The following is a 17,803-nucleotide window of genomic DNA, read 5'->3' as shown; positions in this document are numbered from 1 at the left end:
ATCACACATGGTGTGGCCTATCTGAGTTATGGATATATCTGATTTCCGTCCGAGGGCTAACGTCGAGGATCGAACCTGGTAGAAAGATTGGATTTTATATACAATCCACGAACTTTGGTCCCGTTTGGCTGGGGACCCCAACAACAGCCAGCTAGCTGGTGTCAAGCTTTGTGGGCCACGTTGATGTATGTCTTTTATCCACACCGTCATTTTGAGAACCATCCAAAAAGAAAGGCAGATCCAAATCTCAGGTGGACCACACCGCAGGACAACAATGTTGATTGAACTTCCACCGTTAAAAACTTTCTAAGCGCCCCATGTAATGTTTATTTTATGTCCCATCCAAACTGTTTGATAAGGTCACAGAGACTTGGATGAAGGGAAAACATAAATATCTGATTGTTTCAAAACTTCTGTGGCCCCGAGAAGTTTTCAATGGTAAGTGTTCAATCCGCACTGTTTCCTGTAGTGGGGACCACCTTAGTCCTAAAATGATACGGAGAAATGGATGGACGGCTTAGATAAAAACACATACATCATGGTAGTGTCCAAAGAACTCTGACATTAGCTAACCGGCTCGTGTTCGCATCATCAGCCAAACCGTGTGATACCTGAAGGGCCTCATTCAAGCACGCCCCTCACGCCCCTCCTCTTTACAGTTTCAGACTGCTTCATTTCCCTTCGAAGCGGTTTTGAAGACAGAAGTTGAAAAAACCCACAAAGAAAACTTGCCAGACAAGAATCTCTCTCCTTCTCTCTCAATGTAGGAAACTCCTCATCAGTGTCGAAAACCATGCTTGCATCGCATTTCCAGAAACACTCAAGGCTCTCTTTAAATCTTCTTCTTCTCCAAAGGTATTCTAAATCTCTCTCTCTCTCTCTATTATCTCTTCTTTCTCTTATAAAAATTTGAATATTATCTGAAATCTTCTATTCAATTGATAACGGAATCTCCCCTCAGCAGTGAAGTTCTTTGAATCCTGATTTGGAATTTTATTATTGTTATTCTTTTTGGATTTGGTCGCATACAGAGATATCTTAGATTGGGTTATAGATTTTGCTACCATTTATTTTATTTTATTTTATTTTTTAAAATTTTATAACTGACCACATACAGGCAGCTGTGCTACCTTCTGGTACAGTGCCTTCTTTCCCTCCCACATGCCACTTGTATAGATTGTTTACTCCTATCCACACCTTCATCTATCTCCGATTTGTTCTTATTCTTTATTTATTATTTTCATTTTCTCACTTCTCCTTTCCAGTTTCTTTGTCCCTTTCTTGCAACTGCTGTTATCGTATGCCGGTAGGGCCCTGTCAATTGACAAGTGTATTGTTTGCTGATGAAAATAGTTGCATGATTTGCGCAATGATTCCATAATCCTAACCATTGAGCAGGTGGGCCACTCTGCAGAAGGGTTTGTCCCAGATTTCCATTCTAAGCCGCTACTGAAACAGTTAGAAGCTGATAATCTCGGAGAAATCTACCAAATCTAATGTGCTTATCATCAGATCTATAGTTTGGATCATTGCTGTGGGCCCACATGTTTGCAATCCTGCACATCAGCAATACCCTGTGTATCCTTTGTTTTACTAAGTTGATCCCTAGTTTTTTCATGTACTAAATGATTTTTTACCCTTTAGTTGAACCTGATGAGGGGCAAGATAGGGTGTTGCAGATCCTCCCCTTTAATGAAGTTATTGATTGTTGGTTCAAATAAAAAGAGATAGCAGAACTATAACAAGGAAGAAATAAAAGAAAACAATCTAGAGAGCTGAGGCATGTTACTATGAGAAAACGAGATGAATATATAGAAGAGAAGAGACAACCGATGGGGCAGCTCAATACGCATACGGATGTGCTTTGCTGGCTCATTAAATACTTGTGTCGGTGCATGTCGGTTCTCTTGTTCGTATGTGCATGATCATGTCATTACATATGCAGAGAAAACAAACTTGTCTGATCAAAGACACACCACACCACACCACACCGTGCCTCGCCATGACCACGGCCACAGTCCGCCCGTGCACGTGTCCGAGGTTGATCCCAAGGCATACTCTTGACTCCCAATACAAACAATGGGTTGAGGATTCTAATGTAAAAGGCTCAAATTTCCCATAAACTTTCCAATGTGGGACTAAACTAACACAGAGAACCAAAAAACATAAACCAAGGAAAAACAGTTTTTCCTAGTTTTTTAAATCCATTTTTTTTTTTTTTCTTCTAACGTTGATTTCTATCTAAAATGCTTTTATGTGCAATAATTTCAGTCATGTGATATCTTGCTCATTTTATATAGCTGAACATATTGTCACATTTGCATTTGATTCTTCACACTCTTTCCTTACAATTTATTTATGCCAAATCTCAGTTTCTCGAAATGAGTCAGGCTCCTATACAGAAAGTCAATTCATTTATGCATGTGGTAATACAGGCAGCGCTACTGAGTTATCTAATCATCATTATATGAATGTTTGTCATACATATTGTTAACATGCATTGTGTATTGAAACACTTTATGATTGTTTCTTCGCACGTCTGCTCTAAACAAGGAGTTTTGATTATAGGTCAGGTCCCTTTAGAAGATTTCAATTCCGTGGTTATGCTGCATCTCCAAATTCCGAGGACAAGAGGCTCCACACCATTGACAAATCATTACATTCTCAGCCGTGGTCATGGAGTACTTATGCTGTTGTATGTACCTCAAGTCAATTGAATCTAATCTGTTATTTATTTGTAATAACACTGTTGTTTTCTTGTGTCTACCATTCAATGCTATTTCTTGAATCAAAGTTCCATATATTTTGTAGATTGCTAGTTGTTGGAGTAACCTATTCAGGTTTGCATGAAATGTTGGTTTCTTTGCAGCCAGCAGGTTTGCTAGTGATTGCGGGAGCTGGCATGTTTGTCCACTATAACGATGAGAGGAGAGCAATTCCAAAAGGTTCCTTTTCTATATACTACAACTGTCTCTGTGCCCCCATGTTTCCTTCAACCACTGTATTCTGGTTATCTCATCTTATCTGTTGAAACTATGTAATTGTGTCATATTACTTGTGCCTTGTTGGCTGTCAGTTTTTGTTGTCTTGGTTAGGCAACATTTGCATGTAGAACCAAATAGTGGTTGGTGAAACTTCCAACCCAACAAAAGGCACAATTTGAATTTTAGAGCAGACAAATGATGGAATCTACATTAAGCAGGCTTCCATTTTTGCTGCTTTTTCTGCCCAAAGGTGAGATATGTATGGGAAGGTCCAGAACATATAGATCTTGTGTTTAGCACCATCCTCTTTTGTTATCCGTGTGAATTGGGAACTTCTAAATGTCCCCAACTGCCCGTAACTAATTCATTACTAGTAGGTGTAAGTGCTTTATCTTGTTATTACAGGCACATTTACTCATAGATTTACAGGTTGCGTTACAGTTATCAATCTTTATAGTTTATATTGGCACAGGTGGCGTATGGTGGGAAAACATTATCTGACATCAATTACAAAATCTATGTTAATCATAAGTTAATTGATGAGTAAAATAAGGAATTCTACAAACAATTCCCAACGAAAAGTAATTTTCAAGAGGTGTCTTCGCATAAAAGCACCCTTCGATCTTGGGCAGATGGGACCGCTATATCCGTCGAAGTGCATGGCTGGAAATTCATTGAATACTTGCTCAACACCTTTTGAACAGAGGTAAGTTGCAGTTAGTAGTTTCAAAATATGAAGCAAAGCAAGAACTGTTTGACCATTTTAGTATCTCAATAAAACATAAAAATAAATCCTAGAGTATAAGAGAATTCATATATAAATCCAGAACCATGCCCTGCATGACCAATGACTAATCCAGATTGTCCATCTAGTGCCCCTATCTTAGATTGTCCATTGCTCAAAAATCACTATGATCAAGACAATCCTAATCATCTGATTCGTGACCAGAAAATGGGTGATTATGACAAAGAAGAGTCCTTTTGGTTGTAACTTTCCATTTGCAAGCTATTTTTCGGGTGATTAGAAATGTCCAGTTGGTGAGTTTTTTGCATGGTGGTCCCTCAAAGGCCCACTAGATGGATGGTATGATCAATTGTTGTTACACTCAACCAAATTCTAATTCATTAACCTTGAGAGATTGTTTACTTATTCTTGGTCCTTGCACAAATGTCAGTTTTCCTATTAAGCATTTTGAATTGAAAGAATCTTCTCTGGATAAACTGTTTCTACTGACCTTTAAAAAAGAAATAATAATAATAACAACTGTTTCTGCTGCAAGTATCGTTGTCTTCATTCCATATACCGTACTGTAGCAGCACACTTTTTTTTTTTTCCAGAATGTTAGGTTTTCTTAAAGCAAGCCTTGCTCTATTCTTGCTTTGTTTTACAGGATCACATCAAGGAACAGGGAACAACCAAAATACCATCAAAGGACCTGCAATTGGAGGCCCATTTAGGCTTATTGATATGAACAACAATGTGGTAACCGATAGAGACCTTCGAGGAAATTGGGTACTCATGTACTTCGGATATACTTCTTCTCCAGATGTCGGCCCCAAGGAAATTCAAAAGATGGCCAAGGCCATTGACATACTAGGTCCAGGTCCTTCTACCTTTGCTTAGTTGCCCTTCTGTAGTGCTTACCTTGCTTTCTTTTTTTGTTTCCTTACCTTTCATGATATGTTAGTCTGCATTTTCAGCTTTTGATGCAGACAGACATTGAACTCTCTTCGGACTAAATCTAATTTATAGTCTACTAGTTTCCGTGAATTTAATTCCTGTTTTTTTCTTGAAACTTCCATGGTTTTAAGCAATGGCCATGCTAAAACGTACTTGTGGAGGTATGATTTTGGATCATACTCTTCCCACATGTACCTATGTGGACTGTGCAAGATCAAGGGCATTCATCAGGTGGCTCTCCTCCGTTTATGTGCTCTGCTCCAAAAATTAGGCAAGTCTAATTACCAGGTGGTCCAGATGTGCAGTATTCTGTGGACTAAAAACGTGGGCCACGTGTATGGTATTTTGTGGACTAACCACAGGGTGCACAGTTACATTATTCTGGTGGTTAACACCTGGTGACTGCTGGATCATCCAACTTATGTTATTTTCAGGCCACAGAAATACTTTGTGGAGTCCTGATGAACAGGCCAGATATCGCATGGGCGAGCATAGGATTCCATAATCTTAGTCTGGGGAGTGGCTTGTACATTTCCGTTTGATCATTTAGTTAGGATGGTAAATAGAGTTTTGATCGGTCCATATGATGTGCCGTTGAATGTGAAGGGATCATCATTTCTCTTACCCTCCTCTGTGCAGAATGATCTTTATTTTAACATGGTCCAAATCTAGATTGCCAACATTCCATGTACACGTTATTGCACTAGACATCTAGCAATCTAAGCTCTTAAACTCTTCTAATCCAATCATATATTGCTATAAAGAAAGAGTCATGCACCTAGCACACACTTTCTTATTGAGGTTATGATGTAGGACAATTACCTACTTGCTCTAAATGCTCGAACTGATAGATCATGGCGAATCAATCCCTTTATCTCATAAGCCCAGGCCCCACATCCCATGGTTTAGGACCTGAGCCGAACCCCCCTCGTGGGTCCCACTTCACATGGGTTCTGTTTCACACGAGGCACCTGCCTTACACAGGTGGGGCCCGCCTCACATGAACCACCTGCCTCACACGGGCCGCCCACCCGAGTGTGCCCCTAAATCCCGTAAGCCACCCCACTTGAGCCCGGTGTGAAAATGCCCCTGCATTAATCACTCCTGATGAGGAGTCTCAAACACGAGACCTCCCGCGCTGATGCCACTTTGATATAGGACAATTAACTACTTCCTCTGAAAGCTCGAATTGATAGAGCATGATGAATCAATCCGTCCCACATCCCATGGGTTAGGACCTCGGCCGAACCCCCCTCGTGGGCCCCACTTCACATGGGTTTCGCTTCACACGAGCCACCCGCCTCGTGTGTGTCCTTGCATCCCACAGGCCACCCCACTCAAGCCCGGTGTCAAAATGCCCTTGCATTAGGTTAATTGAAGAAACAAAATGCAAATATCTGCATTTCAAGGTTGAATTTCTGTAGTTAGGTTTTGAGGAAATTGATAATGGATTTGGGTAGAATGATTTAGTAGTTTTTATTATTTTTGTGATTAGTGTTTGTTGCATCTGTGATTTGTGGAACGGTTTCTCCATTTTCTAATGATTGCCGATGAGCAACTGACGTTTTGTATTTTGTCTGGAACAAGAGTCTCAACAGAATCTGAAGATCAAACCAGTTTTCATCTCTATTGATCCTCTAAGGGATTCCCCTTCACATCTCCGAGCATACCTCAAAGGTCAGCTTCTCAGATGGCCCACCTATTACCATTTTTTCTCCATTAAATTAAATTATGGTTTGTTCTTCCGAATAGTCATGCTCAGCTTTCAGTCCTTGTGACTTCCTAATTGCAGAATTTGATCGGAGAATAGTTGGATTGACGGGATCTATTGATGCAATAAGGCAGATTGCACAGGAGTTCCGTGTTTATTTTAAAAAGGTTGAGGAAGATGGTGAAGATTATCTCATCCAATCTTCACACAACATGTAAGCCGAAGCACCTTCTAGGTTACCCTAAGCCACTTGCACTACCACACACAGGCACCACACATATGCCAAGTTGGCATACTGATGGAACATTTGAGCCATGGATCGTTGCGCTGCACCCTGTGTGGATTACCTGGCCAAAAATATTTGGTGGGTCGACTCTTCCGGCAGGCTACTTTTGCATGTTCAACGTGGACAGTTGGTATTTTTGTAACATGTCCATTGTTTTTCCTACATCTGTGGCTCACCTGATGAGTTGACTAGCCTGGTTTTCAGGTTAGGTCATCCGTACATGGTCTGCATGGCCCCCATCTGATGTGTGGATCAAGTCTCCCACATGTGTGGCTTTGGTGCTTAGCGAACTTCTTGATATTGTTTGAGGGAACCCATGCAACCAATACTGGTTCAGTTGACTTCAAATATTGTAATCTATCACGGCAGGTACCTGATGGACCCAAACATGGAAATAGTGAGATGTTTCGGGGTGGAGTATGATGCAGAGCAATTGGCTGAAGCCATACTGAAGGAAGTGAAGAAAGCTTCTAGTTCAGATAAACAAGTGTAAAACTGATTCTGGAAGGATCCTCTCATGGCAGTGTATCCTCCTTTTTTCTAAAAGCTGATCTTGCATTTCACCTTTTGCATCCTCGTGGAACACTTGAAAAAACCAAGTGGCATTTGTGCTCGTCCAGCCACTTTATAGGCCCCACCTTTCGGTGATCCATATTCCATGCCAGTATCGCCTCCCTCTGTTATGGATGATCCATATCCCAAAACCCCCCATTAAATGCTCTTTTTCTTTCCGATGGGTTGCCTGCAAATTGATGTTAAGCTAGTGATCTGCTAATTATCCACATTCAATAATAAGAACAATATTCTGGAAAGCTTTTGGGGGCATGACCATTCATGATGGGTCCCAACAAGTCTGGTCATGTAAAAGGTGTGGCTGTCCTTTGGGTTTGATGGCCTAATAGGAAACACTTTCTTCCATTCTCAATAACAATATCATCTTTCCTTGTTGAATCTTTTAAATCATGTTTCTCCTACATTAATATAAAGTTAATCCTCCATTTATAGAAACAGATGCTGGTATGATCTCTCTGATGCTTTTTCGGTGCTTTATGTCTTTTCTTTTCTTTTTGTCTGTCTGGCCAAAATGCCCATGTGGGGGTAATTGCAATGCTCATATTTGGGGTAATAACTAGTACGGTTAAGAAAGCTTGATTGACGCCTTGCCAAAACAGCAGGTGAAATTTTTTGAACAGTTAATTAACTGGCATTAATGGAACTACAGAAAATCATGTTAGTCCTCCTGTGCTTGCATTCTAAGGGAACCACTCACTATTGCAACTGTAATTGGGTTGTTATTCTACCTGGAATTCTATCTTTTCCATTACTTCGGTATAAGGCATGTTTCTTCATTTGACCCAATTTCAACACTGATGCCATGCCTGGAATGGTGAAATAATCAAACTCCTCCATAATCACCTCAATTTCTTTCTTTCTTTTTACTAAGAAAATGGAAAAGAAAAAGAAAAAGGAGGTGATGAGATAAGATGCATGGTTTTGCAGCTAACAGTACCCAAAGTGGTCGGTATTGTGGGATTGCCGATATTATGCGTTGAAATGTGAAGTGATGGTACTCTATTTTGCTTAAGTACAATTATATTTGGGCAAGGTATGAGGTCGGTGAACATTTACCTAGTCGTATGTAATTGCTGAAATGATGAACAGGTGCGCGCAGGACTTGACAGTCTAATGATGAACTCTTGGGTGTCAGGATGGCGAACTTTTACCAGTTCAATGAAATTTACATGTGTCAGTTTTCAATCATCTGCTTACAGCGAGTGGATTAGGTGAGGCCAGCCTAACAGCTTAGTTGGTGAGGCTGTGACGATGGGGCCCACCTTAATGTATGTGTTGTATGTCCACAAAGTCCAGTTTTCCAGCTCATTTTAGGGCATGGTCCTAGATATTAAGTAGATCCTAATCTCAAGTGGACCGCACAGGAAATAGTGGTCAATAAACACCCACCATTTAAAAATTCCTAGGGCGCACTGTAATGTTTATTTGCCATCCAAGCTGTGGACCAGGTCACAATGACCTGGATGAAGGGAAAACACAAATATCAGCTTGATCTAAAACTTATGTGGCCCCAATAAGTTTTTAATGGTGGGCATTCAATGACCACTGTTTCCTGTGGTAGGGTCCACTCTTTGGATCTGCTCCATTTTTGGGATCATGCCATAAAATGAGCTGGAAAAACTGATACATACATCAAGGTGGGCCCCACGGTCAGGGCCTAACCCACTAAGCTGTTACCCTGGCCTTGCCCAGTCCGCTCCCCTGCTTACAAGTCAAAATGATTAAACAATGGGGACTGCCTGTTGGCAGACGGTGCTCGCTCATATAACGTAAAAAGGGGAATAGCAATTATTTAGAACTGTGATATTGACCATATGGTTGTTGCGAAAGGGGAGCTGATTAGTTTCGGCCCTGGTCTCACCAAGACAGTGGGGCGCCCTTTTGATAATGTCACATAAACCTGGATGAAGGCAAAAAACAAATATTGGCTTGATCCAAAACTTTGTGGTCCACGAGGTTTTAAAAGGTCAATCACCATTGTTTCCTATGGAACGATCCACCTGATTTTTGGATCTGTTTCATTTTTGGCCTCATGCTGTAAAATGATCTGGCAAAATGGAGGACGATGTGGATATAAAACACATACATCAAGGTGGGTCCTACGGTAAGGGTCACACTATCTTGGGTGAGGCTGAGCTGCACCTAATCGGCTCCCCTTAAAAAGGACTTGGGGTGGTGTCCATCAACCTAGCATGAATTGATGACCTCCCGCGTAGCGTAATCATTGGATTGAAATCAGACGGGTATGCCTGGTTGAACTGGAATTACCACGGTGGAGGCAACTACAGTGAATTATTACGCTCTCGGCCACACCACTACTGCTAAAACAGCTATTGATTGGCTCAAGTGTAAGGAGATTAATCTCTCAAAACCTAATAAGTGATAGATTCCATTGTTTTTGCATTTAGTTATCTCTTATCTCCTTGAAAGAGAAGGTTTGCAAGGACGTTTGGGTTTAAGTAGTTGAAGGAAGGTTTGCAAGGACGTTTGGGTTTAAGTAGTTGAAGGAAGGTTTGCAAGGACGTTTGGGTTGGGTCATGGTAGGTGGTAGTACTGTCGATGACCCAATACGTCAATAAGCTCCCGAGATGGAAAGATCTTAGCCATTGAACGTTTTAGCCTTCTCTTGATTGAATGTGAACCGTTGTTCTGTTTCTTTCTGAACCATCTATTTCTTGACAACTATTGAAGGATTTGGACTTCTCCTGGCTTGGGGATATCATCAACCAGATGGTGGGACCCACCATGGATGCATCATGACTAAAATATATTGGTGTGTTTAGAGGCCCTGATAGAAGGGTTAAGGACCATTGACTCCCAACATCAGCATGAATCCTGATATGGTCTGATGGTCTGGAGTTTATATAGATAAGATCATTGGACGAATCCTCCTCAGTCCCAAATGGTAGTTAGGAGGGGAAATGATTTTCGGATGCTTGGTCTGATCCTGCCGGCTTTATAAATGATCTTTCAGTTTGGAATACATATTTAGGAATCATCATTCATCATGAATGGAAGAATCTACTCTAAATCCGAATCATTATGCGATTCTCACCAATCAATAGTTACGTTGAAAGGGAACATATTATCAGAATCAATAGTTACGTTGACAGGGAACAGATTACCCCGCCGAACATGTGTATGATAATATGAATGGGGCATCCCGTAAGCTCAGCCGTTGATTATCTTAACCAAATTTTCTTGTGATTGGATTATGGTGACAATCCAATAAATGGGCCTCTCATCGCTTAAATGGGAGCCGTTGCTAGCTTTTGTCTTTTAGTATTCATTTATACGCAACAAATGAAAGGGCTAGATTCATCCAAGCATTGAATGATCCATTCTCTGTTAGGGATATAATATAAAATTGGGGTTTTGATTCAATTTATGTGGCACTTCCAAAATGACAATAGTCACGACAACTTGCTATTAATAGCCGTTGCAGGGAAAATGACCCGTTGGCCTACCGTGACGTAGGGTGTTTGGTTATGAGTACTTATGTAATCCTCGAGAGCTTAAATAAGTGTTGGCAAGTGGGGTCCATAGCTCTGAGTCAATCCTATCTTTTCTCCTAAATAGACGGTTAAGAAGAGTTTGGTAACAATCCACACTCAAAACGAGAACAGCCAAGTGGTCCACTTGTCAACCATCTAATATACAGGCATCCAATCCGGGGAGATGTTGGGGCATTGCTTATTGAATCTGGAGAACATTCAAATCAGCGGTCTAGATAACAACCAAGTGGTCCACTTGTCCCAACTCAAAAAGCTCAACGGATACTATGCATGTCATCAAAACTACTATTGAAGAGGGTACATCTCTTCTTCAGTTATATAGTCAGATCAGGCAACTAGATTTCCCAACCGTATAATCTAAGTGCTCTCTCTATGGATGGCCCATGGTTGAAAATCCCAATGAAATTGTCCTTTGAATGGATGGTTACTTATGTCCGTTTTGGGGGATTTTCAACCAATGTCCATCAATGGACTGGGACCCGCTAGGTGCATTGTCTTGATCCACCTCCAAATGTGCCACGTGTCAGGTATATACTTCAGACAGGAACTACCTCTGCCCCATCATGAGGATAATTTGCCAATCAACCTGATCCAAATGGTAGATGGCCCAAACCCGTGTGTTGAGTCAGACCATCAACGCGACAGCGTGGTCTGCCTGAACGGTGGACAGACCTGATTTTTTCCCTGCGTGATCTTCATGGTGGGGCTCAGCATTTGCACGGTTCGGATTTCTTAAACAAAAGACGCGTTGCTGGGATGTGAGGCGACTTACTAAATGGGCCATAGTTGATGCGTGTTTTTTGGTTGGACTGACAGAGTGTACTACTACGGTCGGGCTTTAGGTTTGTACAAGTGACCCAGGACATTGATCCAACGGAACTCATCGTGGATGGGCCATGGAACAAAACTTCTCTTGATTGGAAGATCCTAGCCGTGAATTATTTGACATTGCTGTATTTTCTTTTTTGACCGTTTTTTTGTCAGTTAGCTATTGAAAGGGAGATTTTTTCTGCGTCGATTAATTAGAGTGGGGCCCATAATTCAACAGTTCGGATCACTAAATAATGGACCCTACCTGGACAACCTGAAAGCCCGAACTGTAGGGTGCAATATCTGGAGCTGAGCATTGTATAATACCTCCACAGGATAACATTTATGACATGGAAATGGGAGTATTATACAATGCTCGGCCGAAGATGGCACAGGATCGTTTGGCTTTCCAGCATGTGGAGACAAGTGGGCCCCACGTTCACTTATCCGAACGGTTAATATTATGGATGTACAAACACCAAAAGTGCTTTGGATTGGAAGAATCCTGACCCTCCAATGGATGATGGTCGATGAATAGACAGTCAAGAGAGAAAAAACATACAGCAAGTGTCGGGTCCTCATTTCACCAGGAAAAGATCCAAATATGTACAGGTACGACTTCAAATATTTTGGAATTTTGGTGCTTAAGTACATCCACTACGAATCCCACAAAAACTAGTTTGGACCGTTAAAACCATTGGTCTTGTACAAAATTAAAACCCGCTGTACAACCTGTGTACCCGAGCAGTATATGATACATCTGGATCTAGGAAATAAAAAAAAAATCTTCCTTGTCACACGTGGGCGCCCATGTACATACAGGCCATCATTGTGGGCCCCATCGTGGATGGAGTTTATCTCTAAAACCATCATGATAAAGTAATCCTAACTATCAAATTAATGCTAAATGGATGGTTAAAAGTAATGAGTGTCCCAAATCCGAAGGGAAAAAAATCAGATGGTTAATATTATCTTGTCAGCGTAGTTTTTTGGTTATGCTCAATCCACCGTTGAGCCAGTGATTTGGACGGTCTGGATTGTGTGCATGGTTGAAAATTCACAACCATTTTTAAATGGTGCAAGACTAACATAGGAGTCTAGCCATAAGAAATGATTCAAGGAGCAATGATATCCATTAGCAATTCTTCTTACGGTGGAACCTAGGTGGGACACCTATTTCGGGTGGACCATTGGTATAGGATTGGTCCATCATGGTCTTTTCATGGCCCCAAAATCACCATGGCTATCTAATTAAGGGCCTATATGACGAACGGTTAAACCATTTGAATGCCTAATTGGATGGCTATGATCATCCGATCATGGAAATTATGTCCTTGAGTAATTCGTGGTGAGCCAATTCCATCCAATGGTTTTAGTTAACAAGGTGGGTCCAACTGGGCCCCACGTCCGAAGAAGGTGGCATGAATGCATTTTGGGTCGTTGCATAGAATAGCGAAGGTATGAATAATCAGATCGGTAACAGAAATGAAGGTAGAAGATGACAGTGTTAAGAGTTGACCAAAAAAAAAAAAAACACAAACTCACAAAACATAGATACATAGATACATGGTATGAAATGAAGACAGAAAACTGTACAAAAATAACACAATCTCAAATCAAATCAAAATCAAAATCAAAACCTATGGCTTGGATTCTCCGAACAAAAACATACTCAAATGAGGAAATGACCAAAAAGGCAATTGATATCTACAACCACCTCATTGATTTTTAAACGCCCATTTCCCATTTTGAAACAGTACAAAATTGCACTACTTCCATTCCCAAATCAGAAACAATTTTGAGAAGTGAAATGAACCGCGCAAGCCTGAGTTTGTGGAGTCAGACAGGGGCGTGCCTACTGCCAACCATGTGGCACGTGGGAGAGAACGTGCATGAGATCCACCCCGTTCATTAGGTGCATCTCCTCATGATCGCTCTGGAATCCAAAATTCATGATGGTCAAGAGCTCAAGTGGGCCACACCGTGGGAAAGAGTTGGGATGGGACTGCCCATCATTAATTGACTGTGGGATCGGACTGTTGTCATCCCATCCGTTCACCTAACGCGAATCACCATGATGAAGGGAATTCCCCAAAATAAGGAAGGATGTTATGAAACTTAGGTGGGCCAACATGAATTTAGAGGTTTTAGGCATGATTTTACACTCTTTCCAATGGTGAGGCCCACCTGGGCTGTGGATCGGTGTGATGTTCGCCATCATGAACAAACACTAGGTGGCGCACCTGATGGACGGCGTGGATCTCCTCCAAATGAAGTTGTAAGCACGCCTCTGCCTGACCGGTACTGTTTTCAATTCCGAAAATGGAAAATGGGTGCTTTGTAATTCGTGTGTGTAAAATATCAATTCCCCAAACAAATACCAACATTAAAAATAAAATAAAAATACCATGATCATCCACCATCGTCATCATTATGACCGTCCATCATCTCTTCCAACTTCGACTCCTTGAGAAAGGATCTCTCCTCCCAACAACCCAAGTCTCCCTTGCAATATCAGAAGATACCTTAAAGAAATCAGGAGCATAGCTCATCAAAACCAGCTTCTCCTTCTCCTTCTCTTCCTCCAATATCGTTCTTGCACTCTCCTCCTCTTCTTTCGCCTTTCTTTCTTCTCCCCCTCCTCCTCTCTCGCCTCCCAACCACCCTTTTGCAGGTGCAGACCTACACCTCATGAGCAAAAGAGCATTGGACGGTGGTGCAACAGGATCATCAGGCCCATCAGCAGATTCACCTCTCTCTTCAGCTCCTCCTCCTATCTCTTTCCCCGGCCCATGACTCTGGTTTTCCTGCAAGACCATGAACCATTTCGAAAAGATAGTCCTGGAAGGGCTGCTTTCTCTCTCTTCCTGCCCTTCATCTTCCTCATCTTCTTCCTCATCTGAAGAGATATCAGAACCCACAACAGACCCATGAAAAGACCCAAAACACCTCAGATCGAAACGCAGGCTCCTAAGTGCAGTCAAGAACTGCATGATGTCCTTTTTCAGGCCCAGAGAATCGAGCCACGTGGGCTTCTTTTTGCTTTTTCTATGGTTGCTGTTGTGGAGCTTCTCAATCTCTTCCATGACAGACTGCCAGTTCTTGCAGGAAGAAGATGTCGAGGTGGGCTTGGGCCTGACTTTGATCTGACCAGCGCAGGTGACTTTTGGGGATGTGGGTTCGGAGATGTCGGAGGTGTTGGGCTTGCTGGGCTTCGTTCTGAAGAGTGGACTAGCTTGCCCTCTGGGCCGTTGATGGTGGCGCTTGCTGGGCTCTGTGGACGGTCGAGATGGGCTGCAGATGGGCTTTGGCATGAGTGTGAGATGGGCTCTAGATGGAAAACAGACAAGGAGATCTGTTGGGTTTCCTCCATTTCCTGCTCTTCCTCCTCCTCCTCTTCCTTTCATTGCTATCTTTCTTCTTTTCTTCCCTTGCTTTCTTCTCTCTCTGTTTTTTTCTTTTCCTCTGCTTTCTATGGTTTTGGGCTCCGGTTTGTGTTTGTTTAAAAGGGTGAGACGGGATTGCCAGCTTTCCCTTCTTTTTGCTTTTTCTCTTTTCTAAGAGAAAAACTTTGATACTCTGCCAGCTTATGATGGATGACATACAGTCACTTAGATTTTCCATACATATCACGTAAATTGTAAAATCAAACCGTCCAAATTATGTTACCTAGTGTAGATTTATATTAGGAAAAATATTAATCTTATTTAATAATCTAACTATCTGATTGGTGGTCATTTATTGCACGGTTGAGAATGAAAATATCCAACTGTATGCAAGAATCAGAGGTTAGGATTGTTCAAACAATGTGATTTTATTATTTTCGAAAGTTGTACGCACAATAAAAAGGGTTTTATTTATTTATTTAATATATTTCACTTGTACAAGTTTCGAGTGCCTACGTATCAAGCGTCATACGCAGCCCGAGTATCATATAACTTTTGTTTTAGACTAATGGGAGGATCCGCTTGAGTACACTTAAGTGAACTCTCCCCACACGCGAATACGAATCACACGTGAGTAATATCTGAACCTCTCGTTGCGTGATCTCTATTTTTTGGATGCCACGTCTAAAAAATCAGACCAATCTGATGATCAGAAGGGCCATAAACTACATAAAATTTGGACCATTAGTCAATTTCTGTTGACTGTCCTTTTTTTTTTTACATGTGTGGCCCACCCTGTGATCTTCTCGGCTTGATTTCGAATAATTGGGATTTAAAAATTGGAAATTGGAAGATGAGAGGATCCGATATTATCACACATGTAAGAATCATTTCAACCCTCTAGGCGAGTGTACTTGAAAAATGAATCAGCCATTGCACTTAGAAACTCTTTTTAGCCTTTGGGTGTTGTCACGAGAGAGCTTCTTTCACGGCCTTTGCTTTTTGATGGCCGGAAATTCATTTAAAAAAAGGAAGGCCCACGGGACCTCGTTTCATGATCTAATCACGCCTGTAGTCCCCTACTTTGGTCGGCTGGGATTATTTTAAGTGATGGTTTGATGTTATGACCTTCGTTTTCTGAGAAACTACGAAATTGTTTGGATCCTTTAACAGGTGCATCGATTGTACACTGAACTTGCCCGTGTCTACTATTCAAAATTTGCATTATTTATGCCTGTCAATCCAGGCCGTCCAATCAAAGGTATCATGTATCTAGCTGTGTGGGGCTCACACGTGATTTTTATGTGGAATCCAAACCTTGCATCCAGTGCACCTTATCATGTTCTCTGCACATCCAAAGAATCATCATGATCCAAAAATCAGGCGGGACACACCACAGGTAGCAATGCAAAATCTTGCTTAAACCATATCACGTGGTGCGGCCCACCTGAGTTTTAGAATGGCTTGAACATTTGTGTTTCCCTTCATCCTTGTGGGATCACTTGATGATCAGGTTAGATTGTAAAATTTCTATTAGGTGGGCCTTACATGATCAAAGGTAGAGATTAATCAAGTCTATTAAACATCGTACGATTTGGATTTGAGTATACCGGTGGGCACTTATGTTGTGATTGATTTAGATGAGTAAAAGTGGTGCTTTCCATATTTCTACTTGTGAAATATCTTAGAATGAACATGAAGTTTCAGTTGAGTAATAGATCAGGATGAATTTTTGGATCGAGAGTCGAACCATAAAATGGCAGGTTGATTGGCCAGTTAGAAATATTTGATCAGATCCATGATTAAAATATGGATTATCTAAGAGGTGCTGATTGATTGGATGGTGAGGATTGATGGGTTTTGGCACTAATTGGATAGTGTCTTGGTCTATATTCTCGCCATTTTTCCTTGGAATTTGAATAGCACAATCCTAAAATCGGTTGAAGGCAAGTAGTCTTTGGATAATGAGCTTATACTTAGACTTTTAGACTTACATGACAACTCAAACAACACAAAAACGTGACTCACCATAAATACTTTATGATTTTTGGCAAAAAATAGTGTCCAATTTAGCCTAACGACATTAATAACTTTTCTAAGCCCTTTTCATGTAATATCGCAAATCCGGCATAGTCAACCCAACATATTGGGGTTAGTTGTCTTAGCTTCTCCTACCCAAAATCACATATAATATGTTAAAAAACTCATCCCCATTTGCAAGATAAGATTATTTTAAGGTCCTGATGGTCCGGATTGTTTCCGCCTCTGATCAGTTCTTCTTTGGTCCATCTTTGCCATGAAAATGTCTGTGACCCCCTCTACATCAAATACTCAAATGACATAGAATGTCTTAGATTTAGAACTTATTTTCCCAAAAACAAATTCAAGATCATTCAAGATCATTTTGAGATTCCAGGGAGCCAAACAAACCATAACATGCTTTGAGTAGTTCATGGGGGCATTGTCCAGTAATCATGAACTCATGGGGTTCATTCATACAAAATCAAATCCCTTTGAAATGGCCCAAAAGATGGACAAACAAGCTGCTTTTACATATGACTCTCTCTCTCTCTCTCTGTTTTTTTTTTTTTTTTTTTTTTCTACTCAAAAGCGAAAATCCTGATGTGGGTTCTTTGAAAGATGGATGGCAATTGAGTTCAATATATCTTTCTCACCAAGTTCACTAACATCATTGGAATTTTAAATTTGACAATTGATTAAAGCAAACACACAATAATGCAAGGTGTCATGCAGTGGATGGCCCCTCTCCCCGCTACGTTTTTTTGTGTGGATGGTAGTTCTCTTAGCTTTGTGCCCGACCCTTCTCTTTGTTTTGGGGGCCTTCGCTACTTTTTAA

The 17,803-nt window shown here is 41.2% G+C and overlaps 2 protein-coding genes across 5 annotated transcripts; one reads left to right on the top strand and one right to left on the bottom strand.

Annotated features, from left to right (window-relative positions):
* Positions 1-642: 642 nt before the first annotated feature.
* LOC131233148 (protein SCO1 homolog 2, mitochondrial) lies at positions 643-7,682 on the top strand. Of its 4 annotated transcripts, none has more exons than XM_058229770.1 (7): positions 643-855; positions 2,569-2,695; positions 2,870-2,945; positions 4,376-4,582; positions 6,253-6,342; positions 6,458-6,590; positions 7,032-7,682. In XM_058229770.1, exons 1-7 carry the CDS (start codon positions 794-796, stop codon positions 7,153-7,155), a joined length of 819 nt encoding a protein of 272 aa, XP_058085753.1. In that variant the 5' UTR covers positions 643-793; the 3' UTR covers positions 7,156-7,682. The 4 variants fall into 4 exon arrangements, with proteins under 4 accessions (XP_058085753.1, XP_058085747.1, XP_058085768.1 ...); XM_058229764.1 differs by having other exon boundaries at positions 4,376-4,588; XM_058229785.1 differs by having other exon boundaries at positions 646-855; positions 2,574-2,695; positions 2,812-2,945; positions 4,376-4,588.
* Positions 7,683-13,101: 5,419 nt separating this feature from the next.
* Positions 13,102-15,219, bottom strand: LOC131233138 (uncharacterized). Its single transcript, XM_058229753.1, has one exon. The coding sequence runs from the start codon at positions 14,965-14,967 to the stop codon at positions 14,005-14,007; it is 963 nt and encodes a 320-aa protein (XP_058085736.1). The 5' UTR covers positions 14,968-15,219; the 3' UTR covers positions 13,102-14,004.
* Between the last annotated feature and the right edge of the window lie 2,584 nt (positions 15,220-17,803).

This window comes from Magnolia sinica, chromosome 2 (genome assembly GCF_029962835.1).
Source record: "Magnolia sinica isolate HGM2019 chromosome 2, MsV1, whole genome shotgun sequence".
NCBI lineage: Eukaryota > Viridiplantae > Streptophyta > Magnoliopsida > Magnoliales > Magnoliaceae > Magnolia > Magnolia sinica.
The sequence above is the reverse complement of the archived record's forward strand: the minus strand, read 5'-3'. Positions and strand labels throughout refer to the sequence as shown.

Bases quoted from the DNA above. Each gene is read 5' to 3' on its own strand.
- LOC131233148 (XM_058229764.1), top strand. From the start codon at position 794: ATGCTTGCATCGCATTTCCAGAAACACTCAAGGCTCTCTTTAAATCTT. The intron at 6,343-6,457 runs GTCAGCTTCTCA...TCCTAATTGCAG, and splicing joins TCTCCGAGCATACCTCAAAG to AATTTGATCGGAGAATAGTT. The intron at 6,591-7,031 runs GTAAGCCGAAGC...CTATCACGGCAG, and splicing joins ATCCAATCTTCACACAACAT to GTACCTGATGGACCCAAACA.
- LOC131233138 (XM_058229753.1), bottom strand. From the start codon at position 14,967: ATGAAAGGAAGAGGAGGAGGAGGAAGAGCAGGAAATGGAGGAAACCCA.